Source organism: Oncorhynchus mykiss, chromosome 12 (assembly GCF_057628025.1).
Source record: "Oncorhynchus mykiss isolate SJ-2025 chromosome 12, ASM5762802v1, whole genome shotgun sequence".
Classification (NCBI taxonomy): domain Eukaryota; kingdom Metazoa; phylum Chordata; class Actinopteri; order Salmoniformes; family Salmonidae; genus Oncorhynchus; species Oncorhynchus mykiss.
Window position 1 is genome coordinate 3,898,228 of NC_143033.1, and position 27,892 is coordinate 3,926,119.

The following is a 27,892-nucleotide window of genomic DNA, read 5'->3' on the forward strand; positions in this document are numbered from 1 at the left end:
AAAGCAGCATCGCTGTCGTCATGGTGTAACCGTGACGCTAACGAATCTGCACTCGCTTGTTTCTCATTCAGAAACAATGGTACAACCAAGCCTTATTATTATCTGAGAGATGTTTTCCATAGTCACAGTGCACCCAAATTAACCTAATTGGTATATATATATATATAATATATATTAGATGCATTTTAGACCTCTGACTGCAGGTATTTACTTAAAAAGTAACTACAAATATTCAAATGAATATAAAAAATTAAAAAAATAAAAATATATATATATATATATATATCACAAAAAATGGCACAATTAACATGATTGAAAAATTATCCCGTTGCTATTTCCAAATACCCTGGTATAGAGTATATACGGTATACTGCCCAAGCCTATAACATACTTTAGCAGAGAGGAAGGCATTGAAGTGTTCGTTGAACGACAGGACAGGATGGTCAGCCACTCTCTTCAGGAACTTATCCAGAGCCTTCCTTCTCGTCTCAACAAACTCCTCAGAGAACCGGTCCACCACCCCCTTCATCACAAACTTCTCAGGGAGGGGCTGGAGGGGGCAGAGAGAGAGAGAGATAGGGGGCAGAGAGAGAGAGAGAGAGGAGAGAAATAGAAATAGGGGGCAGAGAGAGAGAGAAATAGGGGGCAGAGAGAGAGAGAGAGGGGGCAGAGAGAGAGAGAGAAGAGAGAGAAATAGAAAGAGAGAGAGAGAGAGAGGAGAGAGTCATTCCTCTTGGTTAAGACATTGGTTTTCCGAGTGGGGAAACAGGGGTTCAGATCCTACCAGTTACGCTTATACATAACTTACTGGTATGAGATGTGTAGTCTAGGGTTAGGGGTTAGGGTTAGCTTACTGGTATGAGATGTGTAGTCTAGGGTTAGGGGTTAGGGTTAACTTACTGGTATGAGATGTGTAGTCTAGGGTTAGGGGTCAGGGTTAACTTACTGGTATGAGATCTGTAGTCTAGGGTTAGGGGTCAGGGTTAATTTACTGGTATGAGATGTGTAGTCTAGGGTTAGGGGTCAGGGTTAATTTACTGGTATGAGATGTGTAGTCTAGGGTTAGGGGTCAGGGTTAACTTACTGGTATGAGATGTGTAGTCTAGGGTTAGGGGTCAGGGTTAACTTACTGGTATGAGATGTGTAGTCTAGGGTTAGGGTTAACTTACTGGTATGAGATGTGTGGGCTGAGTGTCCTCCAGCTTGGTCCTGAGCCAGTCAAAGTCCTGGTAGCGCCTCCTGACAGAGTACTCTGGTAGGTCAAACTCCACCCGCGTTGTCTGGAGAGAGAGAGAGAGTGGGTTACACTGTGTTACCTAACCCTAACACTGACCTTAACGCATAACAGGGTACTCTGGTAGGTCAAACTCCACCCGCGTTGTCTGGAGAGAGAGAGAGAGTTGGTTACACTGTGTTACCTAACCCTAACACTGACCTTAACGCCTAACAGGGTACTCTGGTAGGTCAAACTCCACCCGCGTTGTCTGGGAGAGAGAGAGAGTGGGTTACACTGTGTTACCTAACCCCTAACCCTAACCCTGATCCAACGAGAATAAAACCTCACAGAATACTGCCAAGAAACAATGACAATTTCTCTCAACCAATGACATATGGGCTTTTTAGGTGATGCCGCCCTGTAATAAGCATAAATATTGATATCGTCCAATCCCAGCGCTCCTCTCCTGGGTGCTGTTGGAGAGATGCATCACTGCGGCGCTCCAACAACCTTCCGTCCAAATCATGATATGAGAGCATCAGCTGTTCCCGGACAACTGTGTGACGGACGACTGTCTCATCACGCTCTCCGTAGCCGATGCGAGTAAGACTTTCAAACAGGGCAACATTCACAAGGCCGAAGGGCCAGACGGATTACCAGGACGTGTACTCTAAGCATGCGCTGACCAACTGGCAACCAACATTTTCAACCTCTCCCTGTCTGAGTCTGTAATACCAGCATGTTTTAAGCAGACCACCATAGTCCCTGTGCCCAAGAACTCTAAGGTAACCTGCCTTAATGACTACCAACCCGTAGCAATCACGTCTGTAGCCATGAAGTACTTTGAAAGGCTGGTCATGGCTCACATCAACACCATCATCCCAGAAACCCTAGACGTCTTCCAATTTGCATACTGCCCCAACAGATCCACAGATGACGCACTCTCTATTGAAATCCAGAATGCCCTTTCGCACCTGGATAAAAGGAACACCTACCTGAGAATGCTTTCATTGACTACAGCTCAGCATTCAACACCATAGTGTCTTCAAAGCTCATTACGAAGCTACGGACCCTGGGACAAAACACCTCCCTCTGCAACTGGATCCTGGACCTCCTGACGGGCTGCCCCCAGGTGGTAAGGGTAGGTAACAACACATCCGCCACGCTGATCCTTAACATGGGGGCCCCTCAGGGGTGCGTGCTAAGTCCCCTCCTGTACGCCCTGTTCACTCATGACTGCACGGCCAGGCACGACTCCAACACCATCATTAAGTTTGCCGATGAAAACAGTGGTAGGCCTGATCAACAACAATGATGAGGAGGTCAGGAGGTCAGAGACCTGACCGTACAACAAACTCAACGGGATCAAGACAAAGGAGATGATTGTGGACTACAGGAAAAGGAGGACTGAGCACGCCCCCATTCTCATCAACGGGGCTGTAGTGGAGCAGGTTGAGAGCTTCAAGTTCCTTGGCGTCCACATCACCAACAAACTAACATGGTCCAAGCACACCAAGACAGTCGTGAAGAGGGCACAACAAAACCTATTCCCCCTCAAGAGACTGAAAAGATTTGTACCCCCTGTATATAGCCTCCACATTGACTCTGTACCGGTACCCCCTGTATATAGCCTCCACATTGACTCTGTACAGTAACACCCTGTATATAGCCTCCACATTGACTCTGTAACGTAATACCCTGTATATAGCCTCCACATTGACTCTGTACCGTAATACCCTGTATATAGCCTCCACATTGATTCTGTACCGTAATACCCTGTATATAGCCTCCACATTGACTCTGTACCGGTACCCCCTGTATATAGCCTCCACATTGACTCTGTACCGTAATACCCTGTATATAGCCTCCACATTGACTCTGTACCGGTACCCCCTGTATATAGCCTCCACATTGACTCTGTACCGTAATACCCTGTATATAGCCTCCACATTGACTCTGTACCGGTACCCCCTGTATATAGCCTCCACATTGATTCTGTACCGTAATACCCTGTATATAGCCTCCACATTGACTCTGTACCGGTACCCCCTGTATATAGCCTCCACATTGACTCTGTACCGTAACACCCTGTATATAGCCTCCACATTGACTCTGTACCGGTACCCCCTGTATATAGCCTCCACATTGACTCTGTACCGTAATACCCTGTATATAGCCTCCACATTGACTCTGTACCGTAATACCCTGTATATAGCCTCCACATTGACTCTGTACCGTAACACCCTGTATATAGCCTCCACATTGACTCTGTACCGTAACACCCTGTATATAGCCTCCACATTGACTCTGTACCGGTACCCCCTGTATATAGCCTCCACACTGACTCTGTACCAGTACCACCTGTATATAGCCTCCACATTGACTCTGTACCGGTACCACCTGTATATAGCCTCCACATTGACTCTGTACCGGTACCACCTGTATATAGCCTCCACATTGACTCTGTACCGGTACCCCCTGTATATAGCCTCCACATTGACTCTGTACCGTAATACCCTGTATATAGCCTCCACATTGACTCTGTACCGTAATACCCTGTATATAGCCTCCACATTGACTCTGTACCGGTACCCCCTGTATATAGCCTCCACATTGACTCTGTACCGGTACCCCCTGTATATAGCCTCCACATTGACTCTGTACCGGTACCCCCTGTATATAGCCTCCACATTGACTCTGTACCGTAATACCCTGTATATAGCCTCCACATTGACTCTGTACCGGTACCACCTGTATATAGCCTCCACATTGACTCTGTACCGGTACCCCCTGTATATAGCCTCCACATTGACTCTGTACCGGTACCCCCTGTATATAGCCTCCACATTGACTCTGTACCGTAACACCCTGTATATAGCCTCCACATTGACTCTGTACCAGTACCCCCTGTATATAGCCTCCACATTGACTCTGTACCGTAACACCCTGTATATAGCCTCCACATTGACTCTGTACCGGTACCCCCTGTATATAGCCTCCACATTGACTCTGTACCGTAACACCCTGTATATAGCCTCCACATTGACTCTGTACCGGTACCCCCTGTATATAGCCTCCACATTGACTCTGTACCGTAATACCCCCTGTATATAGCATCCACTTTGACTCTGTACCGTAACACCCTGTATATAGCCTCCACATTGACTCTGTACCGTAACACCCTGTATATAGCCTCCACATTGACTCTGTACCGTAATACCCTGTATATAGCCTCCACATTGACTCTGTACCGTAACACCCTGTATATAGCCTCCACATTGACTCTGTACCGTAATACCCTGTATATAGCCTCCACATTGACTCTGTACCGTAATACCCTGTATATAGCCTCCACATTGACTCTGTACCGTAATACCCTGTATATAGCCTCCACATTGACTCTCTATTGGCCTTGCTATTGTTATTTTTTTGCTGCTCTTTAATTATTTGTTATTCTTATCTCTTACTTTTTTGTTAAAAACTGCATTGTTGGTTAAAGGGCATTTCACTGTTGTATTCAAATCAAATCAAATTTTATTTGTCACATACACATGGTTAGCAGATGTTAATGCGAGTGTAGCGAAATGCTTGTGCTTCTAGTTCCGACAATGCAGTAATAACAAGTAATCTAACTAACAATTCCAAAACTACTGTCTTGTACACAGTGTAAGGGGATAAAGAATATGTACATAAGGATATATGAATGAGTGATGGTACAGAGCAGCATAGGCAAGATACAGTAGATGGTATCGAGTACAGTATATACATATGAGATGAGTATGTAAACAAAGTGGCATAGTTAAAGTGGCTAGTGATACATGTATTACATAAGGATACAGTCGATGATATAGAGTACAGTATTCGGCGCATGTGACAAATAAAATGTGATTTGATGTGTAACGTATACCACATGACCTAAAGTATGTGGACACCTGCTCGGATATAACAGCCTCCACTCTTCTGGGAAAGATTACCACTAGATGTTGGAACTTTTCTGCGGGGACTAGCTTCTATTCAACCACAAGAGCATTAGTGAGGTCGGGCACTGATGTTGGCTGATTAGGCCTGGCTCGCAGTCAGCGTTCCAATTCAACCCAAAGGTGTTCGATGGGGTTGAGGTCAGGGCTCTGTGCAGGACAGTCAAGTTTTTCCACACCGATCTCAACAAACGTACTTTGTGCACGGAGGCATTGTCATGTTGAAACAGGAAAGGGCCTTCACCAAACTGTTGCCACAAATTTGGAAGCACAGAATCATCTAGAATGTCATTGTATGCTGTAGCGTTAAGATTTCCCTTCACTGGAACAAAGGGGCCGAACCATGAAGAACAGCCCCAGGCCATTATAATACTCCTCAGCAACCCCCACGCAAAACATCTTCCCACGGTCAGCACAACAGCTTGGGTCTGCATTCCACAACTTCCCTGGTTTGGAGGATTTTCCAATTAGCAGTCTTGGTGTTTAGATTGGACATCTGATCAGGAGGGAAATGAGGAGGAAGAAATTAAGGAAATAGCACAGTCCCCTCGCTAAGTTGGTCTATTGGATGAGTCGCTCGGCCTATTGGATGAGTCGCTCGGCCTATTGGATGAGTCGCTCGGCCTATTGGATGAGTCGCTCGGCCTATTGGATGAGTCGCTCGGCCTATTGGATGAGTCGCTGGGCCTATTGGATGAGTCGCTCGGCCTATTGGATGAGTCGCTCGGCCTATTGGATGAGTCGCTCGGTCTATTGGATGAGTCGCTCGGTCTATTGGATGAGTCGGTCGGTCTATTGGATGACAATATAACACAGAATTCTAATTGTAAGAATGCTCATTGAATGTAAGGGCACTCTAAAAACATTTTAGAGTGCCAATTTATTGTCCCCAGTACAAGGTGCACCTGTGTAATGATCATGCTGTTTAATCGGCTTCTTGATATGCCACACCTGTCAGGTGGTCGGATTATCTTGGCAGAGGAGAAATGCTCATTAACATGGATGTAAACAAATTTGTGAACAAAATGTGCATAATGGAACATTTCAGGGATATTTTTTTTCAGCTCGTGAAACATGGGATCAACACTTTACATGTTTGTGTTTTTATTTTTGTTCAGTGCTTCCATCCACATTACAGGTAGTATTTTCCACATCTCCTGGGCGGACCTACCTTAGTGGCGACCATGTAGGTGATGTAGGTCTCCATAGTGGAGACGTGCTTCTTCGGGTCTTCGACGGTAACAAAGAGGTCACGTGTCTCTCCATCCAGGTCGTCATCCAGCTGCAGCCGGTTCAGGAGGGAAGATGAGGAGGCGGGACTAGATGTCTCCACCGGCGTCCCATTGGGCAGACTCAGGTCCTAGCAGCAGAAAACAAGTAAATAGCAACATAATTAGTACGGTTGTGTCCCAAATGGCACCCTATTGGGCCCTGGTCAAAAGTAGTGCACTATGTAGGGAATAGGGTGCCATAGGGTTCTGGTCTAAAGTAGTGCACTATATAGGGAATAGGGTTCCATAGGGCTCTGGTCTAAAGTAGTGCACTATATAGGGAATAGGGTTCCATAGGGCTCTGGTCTAAAGCAGTGCACTATATAGGAAATAGGGTGTCATTTGGGACGGGCCCCTACCGTTTTACAGGCCACAGTTGCTATGGGAACAACCTCCGCTGTAACCTAGCCCATTTGCTTCCGGGTGAATACACCCCAGTTTTCCAGATGTTAGTTCATAGGCTATTATTATCCACCGGTGTTTTACAGACCAGGTGCTGCCTGAGGAGAGCCTGAGCCCAGACAGGAGGTCTGCATCCCAAATGGCACCTTTAATTAAAGCACTAATTTAGGCCAGAGCCTCAAACGGAGAGCAATATGTAAAAAAGGGGAATAGGTCTGCGGTCAGCTGCCAGTCCTGAGCAGTAGCTAGGAGTAGCTAGGAGTAGCTAGCAGTAGCTAGGAGTAGCTAGGAGTAGCTAGGGGTAGCTAGGACCCCTGCTGGTGGTTTGGATTTTGAGCCTGGCTGCGTTCCAGCTCGAACCAAAGTGAAATTCTGACTGTTGGGCCGAGCTCTCTGACTGTTGCCGATTCCTCTGCAGATTGCTTCTGTGACGGGCTTGAGAACCTGGACATGGCGCCAGCGATAACGGCCTCAGAGCTTCAGGACAGAAGCTTACGATGAGCTCCAAGGTCCCTCTCTTGGAGCATAACGGGCATGCAGGAGTTTCCACTTTGCCCCCTGCAGAACAGGTTTGATGAGCTGGGTAGGACATCATGCACCCCCTGGATCAATAACTTAATGCGGTGTGGTTCTGCCTGCCAAGGGTCAGTCTACAAGACTTTCCTGTCCACCTCCTGCTGCCGCCTCGTCCAGGCACCTTGCCGTCTCATTCCCACTGCTCTGCTGGACCTCTCCTCTAACACAGACCTTCCTCACTCTTGACAGTGTAGATGGGGACTTCGTAGATGAGCAGAGGCCAGAGTATTCTTGGGAGGATGCCATGCTGATACATCCATGCTTTTAACTTGCCGGGCATTCCTGACCAGTCAACCTCTCTCAGCTAGCTTCTCCAGGTCCTGACAATTGGCCTGGATTTATGTTGTGTCCTTCAGGCTGCTGTTAAACACCTGGCCAAGGCTCTTAACTGGCTTAACCGAGACGGTGGGGATCAGTGTCCCTGCGAAGTGGAATCTGTCTACGACCTTGCCCTTCTTCAAAACCATCAACCTTGATTTTGTTGGCTTCAAGCCCATTCAATCAGCATCTCCAGCCCTTGCAGAATTCACCTGCTTCCTGGCACTGACTCTGTGGTGACTGTCAGGTTGTCCATAAAGGCTCCGATTGGTGGTTGTCGCTGCCCAAGACTTGGTTCGGGGCCCCGGCAATCAGCTTCAGCAGACTTCATAATCATGTTAAATCGCCAGGGAAAAACAGGATCACAGGGATGGTGCAGCCTGGGATAATTCCCACCTCCTCTACCACTCTGATGTTACTGACCCTGATGAGGTCTGCCACTTTGTCTGGGACATGGTGTTTTGTCATTGTAGTCTGCAACAGCTTGTGAGGGATCGATCTGCAGGCGTTGGCAAGGTCAAGCCAGAGCACTGCCAGGTTTGGTTTCGGGGGCCCCAGCACTCAGCTTCAGAAGACTTGTTACATTGACTAACCAGTGGCCCCGCACATTGACTCTGTACCGTAACACCCTGTATATAGCCTCCACATTGACTCTGTACCGTAATACCCTGTATATAGCCTCCACATTGACTCTGTACCGTAATACCCTGTATATAACCTCCACATTGACTCTGTCCCGTAATACTCTGTGACCGGTGATGGTGGGTTTAATCAAGATGTTACACTGCCCCAACTCCTGTTCCTTGTCAGTGTAATGTAATGGTCAATCTCCTCTTTGGAACAAACCAGGTTCCCACTGTGCTTCTGTCCTGTAGCTGCTTTGTGACTCCAAAAGGGATTTGCTATAAAGCTAAGTTATCTCTCCTCCGTCTCCCTTTGCTGTTGCTTCCAGCACCTTGTCTGTATTCTCGTCAAACTGTTGCCACACTATTGTCTTGCAGGTAGGTGGCCACTTGATTCGAACCTTTTCCGATGATCTATCAGTAGGGACTTCACCAGGTTCGCGACCTGTGCGTTGTGTCGTTACTTCCCACTCCAAACATTTAATCCGGAATTAATGAATCTTAATGGCCTCGATTATTCTCGCAGGCCATTCTAAAACACACATTCCATGCTCCTAGTCGGTTCTCCGATTCTATATGGCGGTAGCCTTTGGTCCGTCAGATTGGAGAACCCCCTCCCCCCTTGGGCTATGTTTCCATGTGTCGATCAAGATTAGTGTTGGAGCCAAATTCAAATTGTCTTTATTTGTGCTATATTTATTGTTTTGTTCCATATAAAATATGGAAATATGTTATCATTGAATATAACTATAAATATTGCATTATGAATTATGTTTGAACTCATCTTTTTTTGTTTTCTATCATTATGGTTATCATTATGGTTATCATAGGTATTTAAAAGCCTTATGGAGCCTTTCCTGGACACACCCCTTTGTTCCCATGTTCTCCTTCCCTTTACCTATTTAGGTTTTTGGCAGTATGGGTCTACTAGGCCTCAATTATGGTGGTACCGTCATTTTATTTTTAATCACCCCTTTATCGTGATTGGTAGTTACAGTCTTGTCCCATCGCTGAAACTCCCATACGGACTCGGCAAAGGCGAAGGTCGAGAGCCATGCATCCCCCGAAACACAACGCACTGCTTCTTGACAAACTGCTCGCTTAAACCGGAAGCCAGCCGCAACAATGTGTCGGAGGAAACACTGTATAACTGGCGTCTGAAGTCAGCGTGCATGCGCCCGGCCCGCCACAGGGAGTGGCCCGCCACAAGGAGTGGCCCGCCACAAGGACATCCTTGTCCGGCTTCCCGGATAAAGCACTAAATAAAATTCAGCCCCTGCTACATACAGCTGCTAGAAATCTTGACAAGAACCCACCAAACCCATGTGATCATATTACTTCAGGGCCTTCCTGTCAAGGCCAGGGCAGATTAAGGTTTTACTGCTAACCTACAAAGTATTACATGGGTTGGCTCCATCTCTCCGATTTGGTCCTGCCCAATGTTCCCTCTAATCTCTTAAATCACTGAGCAAATTTCAGGTCTGCTGAGCGCAAACTTGAACGTTGTTAAAATTCTGTGCAACTTCCAGCGCGTGCGTTTACTGTGAACACTGAGGCTGTAGCCCCTTTAAGTTACAGTTTTACTGTGAACACTGAGGCTGTACCTGCTTTAAGTTACAGTTTTACTGTGAACACTGAGGCTGTACCTGCTTTCAGTTACAGTTTTACTGTGAACACTGAGGCTGTACCTGCTTTAAGTTACAGGTTTACTGTGAACACTGAGGCTGAACCTGCTTTAAGTTACAGGTTTACTGTGAACACTGAGGCTGTACCTGCTTTAAGTTACAGTTTTACTGTGAACACTGAGGCTGTACCTGCATTAAGTTACAGTTTTACTGTGAACACTGAGGCTGTACCTGCTTTAAGTTACAGGTTTACTGTGAACACTGAGGCTGTACCTGCTTTAAGTTACAGTTTTAACAGTGGACGAGTAGGCTACTGTGGCTATTTGATCATAATGTAGGCCTACCAGAGTGGCCTGCAATCAAAAACAATGGATAAATGTATCCCATAACATTTTACCACGGAAATAGCTGTTCTATCATTCAGCCTACAGTAGCAGCCAATGTGTGGTGTTCAATGTAGACCTACATTCCATGAGACTATTGAAAAAAAACATGCACGGCTTCACATGAACCTGTTTATCCACTTGTCCTTCAGACAAGGAGGTGACTGAAAATGCTGTTGTGTTGTTTGATGCAAGAAACCACTTTACAAAATTAAATGCACTCCTATTCCCATACAATTATTACAGAGAATCAGACAAATTATGCTACCCTCTGCCTATTGGCTACTTAGCTTATTCAAGCCTGTCTCAAAATACAAAGCTCTTTACCTGACTCACTTTTCAAAGATGTCTAGAAATGTTTTGTGCTCTTGTAGGAAACAATCACTCCTCTATTGCTGACTACAAATTATTTATAACTTGGCTAATAACTCACTAACTAGCAAAGGATATGAACAAAATGTTCATACATGGCTACACTCAGGTCTCGCTCAAAACAAGCACATCTAGTCACGGCCGCTCATGCTGTAAACACAGTCCAGTTCATCTAGTCACGACCGCTCATGCTGTAAACACAGTCCAGTTCATCTACTCACGACCGCTCATGCTGTAAACACAGTCCAGTTCATCTAGTCACGACCACTCATGCTGTAAACACAGTCCAGTTCATCTAGTCACGGCCGCTCATGCTGTAAACACAGTCCAGTTCATCTAGTCACGACCGCTCATGCTGTAAACACAGTCCAGTTCATCTAGTCACGACCACTCATGCTGTAAACACAGTCCAGTTCATCTAGTCACGGCCACTCATGCTGTAAACACAGTCCAGTTCATCTAGTCACGGCCGCTCATGCTGTAAACACAGTCCAGTTCATCTAGTCACGACCGCTCATGCTGTAAACACAGTCCAGTTCATCTAGTCACGACCACTCATGCTGTAAACACAGTCCAGTTCATCTAGTCACGACCACTCATGCTGTAAACACAGTCCAGTTCATCAACTCACGACCGCTCATGCTGTAAACACAGTCCAGTTCATCTAGTCACGACCGCTCATGCTGTAAACACAGTCCAGTTCATCTAGTCACGACCGCTCATGCTGTAAACACAGTCCAGTTCATCTACTCACGACCGCTCATGCTGTAAACACAGTCCAGTTCATCTAGTCACGACCACTCATGCTGTAAACACAGTCCAGTTCATCTAGTCACGACCGCTCATGCTGTAAACACAGTCCAGTTCATCTAGTCACGACCGCTCATCCTGTAAACACAGTCCAGTTCATCTAGTCACGACCACTCATGCTGTAAACACAGTCCAGTTCATCTAGTCACGACCACTCATGCTGTAAACACAGTCCAGTTCATCTACTCACGACCACTCATGCTGTAAACACAGTCCAGTTCATCAACTCACGACCGCTCATGCTGTAAACACAGTCCAGTTCATCTAGTCACGACCACTCATGCTGTAAACACAGTCCAGTTCATCTAGTCACGGCCACTCATGCTGTAAACACAGTCCAGTTCATCTAGTCACGGCCGCTCATGCTGTAAACACAGTCCAGTTCATCTAGTCACGACCACTCATGCTGTAAACACAGTCCAGTTCATCTAGTCACGACCACTCATGCTGTAAACACAGTCCAGTTCATCAACTCACGACCGCTCATGCTGTAAACACAGTCCAGTTCATCTAGTCACGACCGCTCATGCTGTAAACACAGTCCAGTTCATCTAGTCACGACCGCTCATCCTGTAAACACAGTCCAGTTCATCAACTCACGACCGCTCATGCTGTAAACACAGTCCAGTTCATCTAGTCACGACCGCTCATCCTGTAAACACAGTCCAGTTCATCAACTCACGACCGCTCATGCTGTAAACACAGTCCAGTTCATCTAGTCACGGCCACTCATGCTGTAAACACAGTCCAGTTCATCTAGTCACGACCACTCATGCTGTAAACACAGTCCAGTTCATCTAGTCACGACCGCTCATGCTGTAAACACAGTCCAGTTAATCTAGTCACGACCGCTCATCCTGTAAACACAGTCCAGTTCATCTAGTCACGGCCGCTCATGCTGTAAACACAGTCCAGTTCATCTAGTCACGACCGCTCATGCTGTAAACACAGTCCAGTTCATCTACTCACGACCGCTCATGCTGTAAACACAGTCCAGTTCATCTAGTCACGACCACTCATGCTGTAAACACAGTCCAGTTCATCTAGTCACGACCACTCATGCTGTAAACACAGTCCAGTTCATCTAGTCACGGCCACTCATGCTGTAAACACAGTCCAGTTCATCTAGTCACGACCACTCATGCTGTAAACACAGTCCAGTTCATCTAGTCACGACCGCTCATGCTGTAAACACAGTCCAGTTCATCTAGTCACGACCGCTCATCCTGTAAACACAGTCCAGTTCATCTAGTCACGGCCGCTCATGCTGTAAACACAGTCCAGTTCATCTAGTCACGACCGCTCATGCTGTAAACACAGTCCAGTTCATCTACTCACGACCGCTCATGCTGTAAACACAGTCCAGTTCATCAACTCACGACCGCTCATGCTGTAAACACAGTCCAGTTCATCTAGTCACGACCACTCATGCTGTAAACACAGTCCAGTTCATCTAGTCACGGCCACTCATGCTGTAAACACAGTCCAGTTCATCTAGTCACGGCCGCTCATGCTGTAAACACAGTCCAGTTCATCTACTCACGACCGCTCATGCTGTAAACACAGTCCAGTTCATCTAGTCACGGCCGCTCATGCTGTAAACACAGTCCAGTTCATCAACTCACGACCACTCATGCTGTAAACACAGTCCAGTTCATCAACTCACGACCGCTCATGCTGTAAACACAGTCCAGTTCATCTAGTCACGACCGCTCATGCTGTAAACACAGTCCAGTTCATCTAGTCACGGCCGCTCATGCTGTAAACACAGTCCAGTTCATCTAGTCACGACCGCTCATGCTGTAAACACAGTCCAGTTCATCTAGTCACGGCCGCTCATGCTGTAAACACAGTCCAGTTCATCTAGTCACGACCGCTCATGCTGTAAACACAGTCCAGTTCATCTAGTCACGATCGGTCATGCTGTAAACACAGTCCAGTTCATCTAGTCACGACCGCTCATGCTGTAAACACAGTCCAGTTCATCTAGTCACGACCGCTCATGCTGTAAACACAGTCCAGTTCATCTAGTCACGACCGCTCATGCTGTAAACACAGTCCAGTTCATCAACTCACGACCGCTCATGCTGTAAACACAGTCCAGTTCATCTAGTCACGGCCGCTCATGCTGTAAACACAGTCCAGTTCATCTAGTCACGGCCGCTCATGCTGTAAACACAGTCCAGTTCATCTAGTCACGGCCGCTCATGCTGTAAACACAGTCCAGTTCATCTAGTCACGACCGCTCATCCTGTAAACACAGTCCAGTTCATCTACTCACGACCGCTCATGCTGTAAACACAGTCCAGTTCATCAACTCACGACCGCTCATGCTGTAAACACAGTCCAGTTCATCTAGTCACGACCACTCATGCTGTAAACACAGTCCAGTTCATCTAGTCACGGCCGCTCATGCTGTAAACACAGTCCAGTTCATCTAGTCACGACCGCTCATGCTGTAAACACAGTCCAGTTCATCTAGTCACGGCCGCTCATGCTGTAAACACAGTCCAGTTCAGAGTAAATGGCACAGATCCATATATGGCACTGGTCTATTTGCATATAGGCCTACTGCAGATCTGATTGGTTATGGCGCACCGATCTGTGTGGAGTACAGCTGAGTAGTGCGTGTCAATGCGATAGAATCCTACTCCAATGTGTTCTGCCGACAACACAATCTTTTGCATAGTTTGTTTTTGTTCCACTGAAAGTGTCTTATATTGTGTTGACACAATCACACTTGCCACAGTAAAGGGAAATGATGATAGTGTTAACAGGGAAAACTCTAGAACAATGGTGACCAACCTCTTCTGAGTCAAGATCACTTTTACAGCTCAGATTCGTTTTTTTACATGACGTAAATAAAACGTAAGCCTACGCAACATTAACCAATAAAAACAGTTATTGATCAATGAGGTTTGTGCAGTAAGCCTTAGGCCCAATGCATTATCACCGCATATTGGCTTTGCATTGTTGTTCGGGCCATTAAAAAAAAAAAAAAAAAACAAGGAGGGAGGGAGAGAGCAGCAGAAGGATTGAGCAGCAGACTGAGGGAGAGAGCAGCAGACTGAGGGAGAGAGCAGCAGAAGGAGAGAGCAGCAGACTGAGGGAGAGAGCAGCAGAAGGAGAGAGCAGCAGACTGAGGGAGAGAGCAGCAGAAGGAGAGAGCAGCAGAAGGAGAGAGCAGCAGACTGAGGGAGAGAGCAGTCAGTCTCAGCAGAGGGAGAGAGCAGCAGACTGAGGGAGAGAGCAGCAGAAGGAGAGAGCAGCAGACTGATGGTTAGTCTCAGAGGAGGGAGAGAGCAGTAGAAGGAGAGAGCAGCAGACTGTGGGAGAGAGCAGCAGAAGGAGAGAGCAGCAGAAGGAGAGAGCAGCAGACTGAGGGAGAGAGCAGTCAGTCTCAGCAGAGGGAGAGAGCAGCAGACTGAGGGTTAGTCTCAGCAGAGGGAGAGAGCAGCAGACTGATGGTTAGTCTCAGAGCAGGGAGAGAGCAGCAGACTGAGGGTGAGTCTCAGCGGAGGGAGAGAGCAGCAGGCTGAGGATCCATCTCAGCAGAGGGAGAGAGCAGCAGACTGAGGGTCAGTCTCAGCAGAGGGAGAGAGCAGCAGACTGAGGGTCTGTCTCAGCAGAGGGAGAGAGCAGCAGACTGCGGGTCAGTCTCAGCGGAGGGAGAGAGCAGCAGACTGAGGGTTAGTCTCAGCAGAGGGAGAGAGCAGCAGACTGATGGTTAGTCTCAGAGGAGGGAGAGAGCAGCAGACTGAGGGTCAGTCTCAGCAGAGGGAGAGTGCAGCAGACTGAGGGTCAGTCTCAGCAGAGGGAGAGAGCGGCAGACTGAGGGTCAGTCTCAGCAGAGGGAGAGAGCAGCAGACTGAGGGTTAGTCTCAGCAGAGGGAGAGAGCAGCAGACTGATGGTTAGTCTCAGAGGAGGGAGAGAGCAGCAGACTGAGGGTCAGTCTCAGCAGAGGGAGAGTGCAGCAGACTGAGGGTCAGTCTCAGCAGAGGGAGAGAGCAGCAGACTGAGGGGTCCGTCTCAGCAGAGGGAGAGAGCAGCAGACAGAGTCTGTCTCAGCAGAGGGAGAGAGCAGCAGACAGAGTCTGTCTCAGCAGAGGGAGAGAGCAGCAGACTGATGGTTAGTCTCAGAGGAGGGAGAGAGCAGCAGACTGAGGGTCAGTCTCAGCAGAAGGAGAGAGCAACAGACTGAGGGTCAGTATCAGCAGAGGGAGAGAGCAGCAGACTGAGGGTCTGTCTCAGCAGAGGGTGAAAGCAGCAGACTGAGGGGTCCGTCTCAGCAGAGGGAGAGAGCAGCAGACTGAGGGTCAGTCTCAGCAGAGGGTGAAAGCAGCAGACTGAGGGTCCGTCTCAGCAGAGGGAGAGAGCAGCAGACTGAGTGTCCGTCTCAGCAGAGGGAGAGAGCAGCAGACTGAGGGTCAGTATCAGCAGAGGGAGAGAGCAGCAGACTGAGGGTCTGTCTCAGCAGAGGGTGAAAGCAGCAGACTGAGGGGTCCGTCTCAGCAGAGGGAGAGAGCAGCAGACTGAGGGTCTGTCTCAGCAGAGGGTGAAAGCAGCAGACTGAGGGGTCCGTCTCAGCAGAGGGAGAGAGCAGCAGACTGAGGGTCAGTCTCAGCAGAGGGAGAGAGCAGCAGACTGAGAGTCAGTCTCAGCAGAGGGAGAGAGCAGCAGACAGAGTCTGTCTCAGCAGAGGGAGAGAGCAGCAGACTGAGGGTCCGTCTCAGCGGAGGGAGAGAGCAGCAGACTGAGGGTCAGTCTCAGCGGAGGGAGAAGGCAGCAGACAGAGTCTGTCTCAGCAGAGGGAGAGAGCAGCAGACTGAGGGTCCGTCTCAGCAGAGGGAGAGGGCAGCAGACTGAGGGTCCGTCTCAGCAGAGGGAGAGAGCAGCAGACTGAGGGTCAGTGTCAGCAGAGGGAGAGAGCAGCAGACTGAGAGTCAGTCTCAGCAGAGGGAGAAGGCAGCAGACAGAGTCTGTCTCAGCAGAGGGAGAGAGCAGCAGACAGAGTCTGTCTCAGCAGAGGGAGAAGGCAGCAGACTGAGGGTCAGTCTCAGCAGAGGGAGAGAGCAGCAGACTGAGAGTCAGTCTCAGCAGAGGGAGAAGGCAGCAGACAGAGTCTGTCTCAGCAGAGGGAGAGAGCAGCAGACAGAGTCTGTCTCAGCAGAGGGAGAAGGCAGCAGACTGAGGGTCAGTCTCAGCAGAGGGAGAGAGCAGCAGACTGAGGGTCAGTCTCAGCAGAGGGAGAAGGCAGCAGACAGAGTCTGTCTCAGCAGAGGGAGAGAGCAGCAGACTGAGGGTCAGTCTCAGCAGAGGGAGAAGGCAGCAGACTGAGGGTCTGTCTCAGCAGAGGGAGAGAGCAGCAGACTGAGGGTCAGTATCAGCAGAGGGAGAGAGCAGCAGACTGAGAGTCTGTCTCAGCAGAGGGAGAGAGCAGCAGACTGAGAGTCAGTCTCAGCAGAGGGAGAGCGCAGCAGACTGAGGGTCAGTCTCAGCAGAGGGAGAGAGCAGCAGACTGAGGGTCAGTATCAGCAGAGGGAGAGAGCAGCAGACTGAGAGTCAGTCTCAGCAGAGGGAGAGAGCAGCAGACAGAGTCTGTCTCAGCAGAGGGAGAGAGCAGCAGACTGAGGGTCCGTCTCTCAACGTCCCTCCTCTCTCTCTTTCCTCCACTGACTCTGACCAGAAAGGGACACCGTCTTCCAGCTGATGGTGAAACTCGAGTCGCACCACATTATTTCTGCCTCATCACAAACTCATGTTGTTACTCCTATGAACAGAGAAAGTGAAATATTCCTTGATATTAAAAAAAGACCCAAGCCTCTAATAATAACAACAACACAAGCCTATAGAGACACTTTCCTACTCGTTCATTACTGACTGCTGCAGTGCTTGTTGTAGCGTGAGTGGAAGTAGGGTGAACACATTTTATGGCTTAGAAAAATGTTGACTATACAAAGTGTTGACAGTTCTGAATAAGAACTGAAACATGAAGTCACTCATAAAAACAGCATCTCTTTGTTGAATTCCTTGACAGTCTCTCTCTAGTCGTGGGTTTAAATCTCACAGCATCTCATTGTTGTATTGGTTGACAGTCTCTCTCTAGTTGTGGGGTTTAAATCTCACAGTATCTCATTGTTGTATTGGTTGACAGTCTCTCTCTAGTCGTGGGTTTAAATCTCACAGCATCTCATTGTTGTATTGGTTGACAGTCTCTCTCTAGTCGTGGGTTTAAATCTCACAGCATCTCATTGTTGTATTGGTTGACAGTCTCTCTCTAGTCGTGGGTTTAAATCTCACAGCATCTCATTGTTGTATTGGTTGACAGTCTCTCTCTAGTTGTGGGGTTTAAATCTCACAGTATCTCATTGTTGTATTGGTTGACAGTCTCTCTCTAGTCGTGGGTTTAAATCTCACAGCATCTCATTGTTGTATTGGTTGACAGTCTCTCTCTCTAGTCGTGGGTTTAAATCTCACAGTATCTCATTGTTGTATTGGTTGACAGTCTCTCTCTAGTCGTGGTTTTAAATCTCACAGCATCTCATTGTTGTATTGGTTGACAGTCTCTCTCTCTAGTCGTGGTTTTAAATCTCACAGTATCTCATTGTTGTATTGGTTGACAGTCTCTCTCTCTAGTCGTGGGTTTAAATCTCACAGCATCTCATTGTTGTATTGGTTGACAGTCTCTCTCTCTAGTCGTGGGTTTAAATCTCACAGTATCTCATTGTTGTATTGGTTGACAGTCTCTCTCTAGTTGTGGGGTTTAAATCTCACAGTATCTCATTGTTGTATTGGTTGACAGTCTCTCTCTAGTCGTGGGTTTAAATCTCACAGCATCTCATTGTTGTATTGGTTGACAGTCTCTCTCTCTAGTCGTGGGTTTAAATCTCACAGTATCTCATTGTTGTATTGGTTGACAGTCTCTCTCTAGTCGTGGGTTTAAATCTCACAGTATCTCATTGTTGTATTGGTTGACAGTCTCTCTCTAGTCGTGGGTTTAAATCTCACAGCATCTCATTGTTGTATTGGTTGACAGTCTCTCTCTAGTCGTGGTTTTAAATCTCACAGTATCTCATTGTTGTATTGGTTGACAGTCTCTCTCTAGTCGTGGGTTTAAATCTCACAGCATCTCATTGTTGTATTGGTTGACAGTCTCTCTCTAGTCGTGGGTTTAAATCTCACAGCATCTCATTGTTGTATTGGTTGACAGTCTCTCTCTAGTCGTGGGTTTAAATCTCACAGTATCTCATTGTTGTATTGGTTGACAGTCTCTCTCTAGTCGTGGGTTTAAATCTCACAGCATCTCATTGTTGTATTGGTTGACAGTCTCTCTCTAGTTGTGGGGTTTACATCTCACAGCATCTCATTGTTGTATTGGTTGACAGTCTCTCTCTAGTTGTGGGGTTTAAATCTCACAGTATCTCATTGTTGTATTGGTTGACAGTCTCTCTCTAGTCGTGGGTTTAAATCTCACAGCATCTCATTGTTGTATTGGTTGACAGTCTCTCTCTCTAGTCGTGGGTTTAAATCTCACAGTATCTCATTGTTGTATTGGTTGACAGTCTCTCTCTAGTCGTGGGTTTAAATCTCACAGCATCTCATTGTTGTATTGGTTGACAGTCTCTCTCTAGTCGTGGGTTTAAATCTCACAGCATCTCATTGTTGTATTGGTTGACAGTCTCTCTCTAGTTGTGGGGTTTAAATCTCACAGTATCTCATTGTTGTATTGGTTGACAGTCTCTCTCTAGTTGTGGGGTTTAAATCTCACAGTATCTCATTGTTGTATTGGTTGACAGTCTCTCTCTAGTTGTGGGGTTTAAATCTCACAGTATCTCATTGTTGTATTGGTTGACAGTCTCTCTCTAGTCGTGGGTTTAAATCTCACAGCATCTCATTGTTGTATTGGTTGACAGTCTCTCTCTAGTTGTGGGGTTTAAATCTCACAGCATCTCATTGTTGTATTGGTTGACAGTCTCTCTCTAGTCGTGGGTTTAAATCTCACAGCATCTCATTGTTGTATTGGTTGACAGTCTCTCTCTAGTCGTGGGTTTAAATCTCACAGCATCTCATTGTTGTATTGGTTGACAGTCTCTCTCTCTAGTCGTGGGTTTAAATCTCACAGTATCTCATTGTTGTATTGGTTGACAGTCTCTCTCTAGTCGTGGGTTTAAATCTCACAGCATCTCATTGTTGTATTGGTTGACAGTCTCTCTCTAGTCGTGGGTTTAAATCTCACAGCATCTCATTGTTGTATTGGTTGACAGTCTCTCTCTAGTTGTGGGGTTTAAATCTCACAGTATCTCATTGTTGTATTGGTTGACAGTCTCTCTCGTTGTGGGGTTTAAATCTCACAGTATCTCATTGTTGTATTGGTTGACAGTCTCTCTCTAGTTGTGGGGTTTAAATCTCACAGTATCTCATTGTTGTATTGGTTGACAGTCTCTCTCTAGTCGTGGGTTTAAATCTCACAGCATCTCATTGTTGTATTGGTTGACAGTCTCTCTCTAGTTGTGGGGTTTAAATCTCACAGCATCTCATTGTTGTATTGGTTGACAGTCTCTCTCTAGTCGTGGGTTTAAATCTCACAGCATCTCATTGTTGTATTGGTTGACAGTCTCTCTCTAGTCGTGGGTTTAAATCTCACAGCATCTCATTGTTGTATTGGTTGACAGTCTCTCTCTCTAGTCGTGGGTTTAAATCTCACAGCATCTCATTGTTGTATTGGTTGACAGTCTCTCTCTAGTCGTGGGTTTAAATCTCACAGTATCTCATTGTTGTATTGGTTGACAGTCTCTCTCTCTAGTCGTGGGTTTAAATCTCACAGTATCTCATTGTTGTATTGGTTGACAGTCTCTCTCTAGTCGTGGGTTTAAATCTCACAGTATCTCATTGTTGTATTGGTTGACAGTCTCTCTCTCTAGTCGTGGGTTTAAATCTCACAGTATCTCATTGTTGTATTAATTGACAGTCTCTCTCTAGTCGTGGGTTTAAATCTCACAGCATCTCATTGTTGTAGCTTTCCTTTATGTTGCTACTTTACTGCAGACACGGTAATCTGAGCCATCTGATTGGCCAGCGGTAGACCTATAGTGCACTTGATTTGCTCTCTGGGTCTTTGGTTTTACACAAATGTTTGGTGATCGACTAGGAATGCCTTGGTGATGGACCGGTTGGTGACCACTGCTCTAGAAGTGAAGTTAAATCGTGTGCTTCTCTCTGTGGGCTGATATCACGGCAGTCCTGTGGAGCTGCGTGGCAGTCTTGGGGCTACTGCGTGGCAGTCTTGGGGCTACTGCGTGGCAGTCTTGGGGCTACTGCGTGGCAGTCTTGGGGCTACTGCGAATGAGCACAGTTTAGAGGGAACAACTGTATCAGGACATCAAATCAGCATTGTAATCGTGGTGGGGAGGAGAGAACACTTTGTAATATAGGCCTTAAATTACGTCCTCGTTTAAAAAGACCAACACTGTTGTTGTCTGTTCAGAAAGGACATCTTTATGAAGCTACGTCTCATAGCTGGCTGTGTCACTGTTTCCAGCAGCAGTAGCTGGCTGTGTCACTGTTTCCAGTAGCTGGGCAGTGTGTCACTGTTTCCAGTAGCTGGGCAGTGTGTCACTGTTTCCAGTAGCTGGGCAGTGTGTCACTGTTTCCAGTAGCTGGGCAGTGTGTCACTGTTTCCAGTAGCTGGGCAGTGTGTCACTGTTTCCAGTAGCTGGGCAGTGTGTCACTGTTTCCAGTAGCTGGGCAGTGTGTTACTGTTTCCAGTAGCTGGGCAGTGTGTCACTGTTTCCAGTAGCTGGGCAGTGTGTCACTGTTTCCAGTAGCTGGGCAGTGTGTCACTGTTTCCAGTAGCTGGGCAGTGTGTCACTGTTTCCAGTAGCTGGGCAGTGTGTCACTGTTTCCAGTAGCTGGGCAGTGTGTCACTGTTTCCAGTAGCTGGGCAGTGTGTCACTGTTTCCAGTAGCTGGGCAGTGTGTCACTGTTTCCAGTAGCTGGGCAGTGTGTTACTGTTTCCAGTAGCTGGGCAGTGTGTCACTGTTTCCAGTAGCTGGGCAGTGTGTCACTGTTTCCAGTAGCTGGGCAGTGTGTCACTGTTTCCAGTAGCTGGGCAGTGTGTCACTGTTTCCAGTAGCTGGGCAGTGTGTTACTGTTTCCAGCAGCTGGGCAGTGTGTTACTGTTTCCAGCAGCAGTAGCTGGGCAGTGTGTCACTGTTTCCAGTAGCTGGGCAGTGTGTCACTGTTTCCAGTAGCTGGGGGGCAGTGTGTTACTGTTTCCAGTAGCTGGGCAGTGTGTTACTGTTTCCAGTAGCTGGGCAGTGGGTCACTGTTTCCAGTAGCTGGGCAGTGTGTTACTGTTTCCAGTAGCTGGGCAGTGTGTTACTGTTTCCAGCAGCTGGGCAGTGTGTTACTGTTTCCAGCAGCAGTAGCTGGGCAGTGTGTCACTGTTTCCAGTAGCTGGGCAGTGTGTCACTGTTTCCAGTAGCTGGGCAGTGTGTCACTGTTTCCAGTAGCTGGGCAGTGTGTTACTGTTTCCAGTAGCTGGGCAGTGTGTCACTGTTTCCAGTAGCTGGGCAGTGTGTCACTGTTTCCAGTAGCTGGGCAGTGTGTTACTGTTTCCAGCAGCTGGGCAGTGTGTTACTGTTTCCAGCAGCAGTAGCTGGGCAGTGTGTAACTGTTTCCAGTAGCTGGGCAGTGTGTCACTGTTTCCAGTAGCTGGGCAGTGTGTCACTGTTTCCAGTAGCTGGTCTTTTTAAACGAGGACGTAATTTAAGGCCTATATTACAAAGTGTTCTCTCCTCCCCACCACGATTACAATGCTGATTTGATGTCCTGATACAGTTGTTCCCTCTAAACTGTGCTCATTCGCAGTAGCCCCAAGACTGCCACGCAGTAGCCCCAAGACTGCCACGCTACTGCTGCTGGAAACAGTGACACACTGCCCAGCTACTGGAAACAGTGACACACTGCCCAGCTACTGGAAACAGTGACACACTGCCCAGCTACTGGAAACAGTGACACACTGCCCAGCTACTACTGCTGGAAACAGTGACACAGCCAGCTACTGCTGCTGGAAACAGTGACACAGCCAGCTACTGCTGCTGGAAACAGTGACACAGCCAGCTACTGCTGCTGGAAACAGTGACACAGCCAGCTACTGCTGCTGGAAACAGTGACACAGCCAGCTATGAGACGTAGCTTCATAAAGATGTCCTTTCTGAACAGACAACAACAGTGTTAGTCTAAGAAGTAAAGCAGTGAAAAACACAGTTAACACAAGAACAAAAAGTGGTTGAAGAGGTTGTTGTTTCCCTGTTGTTCTGTAATATAATAAATTGTTTAAAAGGGCCATGTTCTGAAGAAAGGGAGACACACTCCTATCGTGCCTGAGAACATTTAAAAACGGCTATTAACTAGGTTAAGTAAGTTAAAAGTCCTTCAGCTCTCTAGTCTATATTCACATCTCGGAGTCCCCCTCAGGTTCAGACAGCGGTGGTTAAAATTCAAGCTCAAAATAAACTTTCATGGCTCCATGTTAATCACGAGGACGTTTGGCACACATTCCCCTTCACATCCCAAATGGCACCCATAGGGCTCTGGTCTAAAGTAGTGCACTATATAGGGGATAGGGTTCCATAGGGCTCTGGTCTAAAGTAGTGCACTATATATAGGGGATAGGGTTCCATAGGGCTCTGGTCTAAAGTAGTGCACTATATATAGGGAATAGGGTTCCATAGGACTCTGGTCTAAAGTAGTGCACTATATATAGGGGATAGGGTTCCATAGGACTCTGGTCTAAAGTAGTGCACTATATATAGGGGATAGGGTTCCATAGGACTCTGGTCTAAAGTAGTGCACTATATATAGGGGATAGGGTTCCATAGGACTCTGGTCTAAAGTAGTGCACTATATATAGGGAATAGGGTTCCATAGGGCTCTGGTCTAAAGTAATGCACTATATAGGGAATAGGGTTCCATAGGGCTCTGGTCTAAAGTAGTGCACTATATATAGGGGATAGGGTTCCATAGGACTCTGGTCTAAAGTAGTGCACTATATATAGGGGATAGGGTTCCATAGGACTCTGGTCTAAAGTAGTGCACTATATAGGGGATAGGGTTCCATAGGGCTCTGGTCTAAAGTAACGCACTATATAGGGAATAGGGCTCCATAGGGCTCTGGTCTAAAGTAGTGCACTATATATAGGGAATAGGGTTCTATAGGGCTCTGGTCTAAAGTAGTGCACTATATAGGGATTAGGGTTCTGGTCTAAAGTAGTGCACTATATAGGGATTAGGGCTCTGGTCTAAAGTAGTGCACTATATAGGGAATATGGTTCCATAGGGCTCTGGTCTAAAGTAGTGCACTATATAGGGAATAGGGTTATTTGGGCTCTGGTCTAAAGTAGTGCACTATATAGGGAATAGGGTTCCACAGGGCCCTGGTCTAAAGTAGTGCACTATATAGGGAATAGGGTTATTTGGGCTCTGGTCTAAAGTAGTGCACTATATAGGGAATAGGGTTCCATAGGGCTCTGGTCTAAAGTAGTGCACTATATAGGGAAAGTCTAGAGATAATTCTGTCTCATTACTGTTAGAGATTTGGCAAACAAGGGAAAGAAAGTCTACAGATAATTCCTGTGCTGAAACTCAGTAGGAGTCGTGTTCCTCATTGTACACAAACTGTGATGACCTGAGGATCAATCATTCACATTTAAGCGAGGCCAACTGACCAGGAAACTAAAAGCCAACAGAACATATTCTTGGAGGCGTTTCCTTGACGTTCAGTCCACTGATTCATGGAGGGACGATATATAAAACCAACCTAATTCCTATGGAGAGCTAAGGGTCAACATTAGGCTAATGATGCATTTGATTGTGGAACGCCAGGAATGACTGAGTCAAGACTTTGAATTGAGACGCCATTAAAGTGATCCTCCTCCTCTTGTAGTAGTGGGGCGACAGGGTAGCCTAGTGGTTAGAGCGTTGGACTAGTGACCGGAAGGTTGCAATCCCTGAGTTGACAACGTACAAATCTTTCGTTCTGCCCCTGAACAGGCAGTTAACCCACTGTTCCCTAGGGCCGTCATTGAAAATAAGAATTTGTTCTTAACTGACTTGCCTAGTAAAATAAAAAGTAGTAAAGTTGTACGAGCCACAACGGCCCACGAGACAGGCCTGTTTCTGTAGCGCGGGGCAGCTTGATGAAGTCTACAATGCCAAGCAGAGGCATTGGCTCCCATTTTTACCATCGACTCGACCAGGGCGTTTCATTCTCTATGGGGATACTACAACCACAAAACCATTTAGTTGGTTCTCTTGCAATGACAAAGCTTTTTGTTGAGTATTTCACAAACTTAAAGCTACGTACAATAAACAATCCCCATAGAGAACGACCAGACGTCCCAGGTGACAACACAGAACAGGTAGAGAACGACCAGACGTCCCAGGTGACAACACAGAACAGGTAGAGAATGACCAGATGTCCCAGGTGACAACACAGAACAGGTAGAGAACGACCAGACGTCCCAGGTGACAACACAGAACAGGTAGAGAACGACCAGACGTCCCAGGTGACAACACAGAACAGGTAGAGAATGACCAGATGTCCCCGGTGACAACACAGAACAGGTAGAGAACGACCAGACGTCCCAGGTGACAACACAGAACAGGTAGAGAACGACCAGACGTCCCAGGTGACAACACAGAACAGGTAGAGAACGACCAGACGTCCCAGGTGACAACACAGAACAGGTAGAGAACGACCAGACGTCCCAGGTGACAACACAGAACAGGTAGAGAATGACCAGACGTCCCAGGTGACAACACAGAACAGGTAGAGAATGACCAGACGTCCCAGGTGACAACACAGAACAGGTAGAGAATGACAAGACGTCCCAGGTGACAACACAGAACAGGTAGAGAATGACCAGACGTCCCAGGTGACAACACAGAACAGGTAGAGAATGACCAGATGTCCCAGGTGACAACACAGAACAGGTAGAGAATGACCAGATGTCCCAGGTGACAACACAGAACAGGTAGGGCTGAGGGCTGAAGGCCACATGACTGCCACCAACATCCCACACTGAAACAGTAACCTGCAGTAACCTACAAAAAAACAAAAGAAGCCAAATTGGTGTTTGTTTTTATTTGTGTTTCATTAATTTTGAAATAATACTATTAAAGGAGGCCATTTTGAAATAATACTATTAAAGAGGCCATTTTGAAATAATACTATTAAAGAGGCCATTTTGAAATAATACTATTAAAGGAGGCCATTTTGAAATAATACTATTAAAGGAGGCCATTTTGAAATAATACTATTAAAGAGGCCATTTTGAAATAATACTATTAAAGAGGCCATTTTGAAATAATACTATTAAAGAGGCCATTTTGAAATAACACTATTAAAGGAGGCCATTTCATGGCTTTAAATGAGAGCTCTGCACCATCTCATCTGTGTTCTTCGGGCCTATTAGACAGGATACAGTTTGCTCTTTACAAGCTGGTAGTAAAGCATCTCTAGTGTCATGTGGTGTCAATGAAATCTCTGTAGCTACAAGACAGGTTATCAAGACGAAATCACTGTCCCGACATCTCTGCCACACCAGATGTATTCCAAGTTGTCAACTTCCAGACTTCATTGATGAAGTCTATTGATGTAGACTCAGCTACAATGTAAAAGAGATGTGTGGTGTGGCAAAGCAGGTGAGCATTTAGAAAACATCTGATGTGTAGGTTTTATAGGAGGCAAATCAAAGCTAACGGATTGACGCTTTGACTCAGATTCCCACTTTAAAAATGTAACTTTATGTCCAACAAAAACCCATTGATTTAAAAGCTTAAAAAAAGGATTCAGAAAAGTTAAAATCAAGTTTTTCCATCAACCATTTCAAAGTATGATTATGAAAAATTACTGTTGCTTCTACATTGATAAAGTTTGATCATAAAGTTACTGGTCCCTGACCCCCCATCCAAAAAAATCCCCTAATCAATCTACACACAATAAACCATAATGACATCACAATAGCCCATAATGACATCACAATAACTCATAATGACATCACAATACCCTATAATGACATCACAATAGCCCATAAAGACATCACAGTACCCCATAATGACAAAGCAAAAATGTTTGCAAATAAAAAAACGGAGAAAAAAAAAATCACATTTGCATAAGTATTCAGACCCTTTACTCAGCACTGAAGCACCTTTGGCAGCGATTACAGCATCTAGTATTCTTCGGTATGACGCTACAAGCTTGCCACACCTGTATTTGGGGAGTTTCTCCCATTCTTCTCTGCAGATCCTCTCAAGCTCTGTCAGGTTGGATGGGGAGTGTTGCTGCACAGCTCATTTCAGGTCTCTCCAGAGATGTTCGACCAGGTTCAAGTCCGGGCTCTGGCTGGGCCAGTCAAGGACATTCAGAGACTTGTCCCGAAGCCACTCCTGCGTTGTCTTGGCTGTGTGCTTAGGGTTGTTGTCCTGTTGGAAGGTGAACCTTCACCCCAGTCTGAGGTCCTGAGCACTCTGGAGCAGGTTTTCATCAAGCATCTCTCTGTACTTTGCTCCGTTCATCTTTCCCTCGATCCTGACTAGTCTCCCTGTCCCTGCCGCTGAAAAACATACCCACAGCATGATGCTGCCAACACCATACTTCATAGTAGGGATGGTACCAGGTTTCCTCCAGAAGTGACACTTCCAGGCCAAAGAGTTCAATCTTGGTTTCATCAGACTAGAGAATCTTGTTTCTCATGGTCTGAGAGTCTTTAGGTGCCTTTTGGCAAACTCCAAGTGGGCTGTCATGTGCCTTTGAGGAGTGGCTTCAGTCTGGCCACTCTACCATACAACCCTGATTGGTGGAGTGCTGCAGAGATGGTTGTCCTTCTGGAAGGTTCTCCCATCTCCACAGAGGAACGGGAGAGCTCTGTCAGAGTGACCATTTGGTTTTTGGTCACCTCCATGGCCCTTCTCTAGGCCAGCTCTAGGAAGAGTCTTGGTGGTTCCAAACTTCTTCCATTTAAGAATGATGGAGGCCACTGTGTTCTTGGGGACCTTCAATGCTGCAGACATTTTTTGATACCCTTCCCCAGATCTCGACACAATCCTGTCTACGGACAATTCCTTCAATGTCATGTCTTTTTGCTCTGTCAACTGTGAGACACTTATATAGACAGACGTGTGCCTTTCCAAATCATGTACAATCAATTGAATTTTCCACAGGTCAAGTTATGATGAATGGAAACAGGAAGCTCAATTCTGAGTCTCATAGCAAAATAATGTATTTGTTTAAAAAAAAAAAAATGTTTTTATAGAT

The 27,892-nt window shown here is 46.7% G+C and overlaps 1 protein-coding gene across 2 annotated transcripts in view; it reads right to left on the reverse strand.

Moving 5' to 3' along the window:
- Positions 1–27,892, reverse strand: part of LOC110536767 (sorting nexin-30) — a 78,991-nt gene that overhangs the window by 41,164 nt on the left and 9,935 nt on the right. For both annotated transcript variants that reach the window (XM_090191554.1, XM_090191553.1), the window contains exons 2-4: positions 6,365–6,553; positions 1,170–1,280; positions 392–550 (exon numbers count right to left, since the gene is read on the reverse strand). In XM_090191554.1, the coding sequence (XP_090047680.1) occupies positions 392–550; positions 1,170–1,280; positions 6,365–6,553 (459 nt within the window). The remainder of the gene's footprint in view (positions 1–391; positions 551–1,169; positions 1,281–6,364; positions 6,554–27,892) is intronic.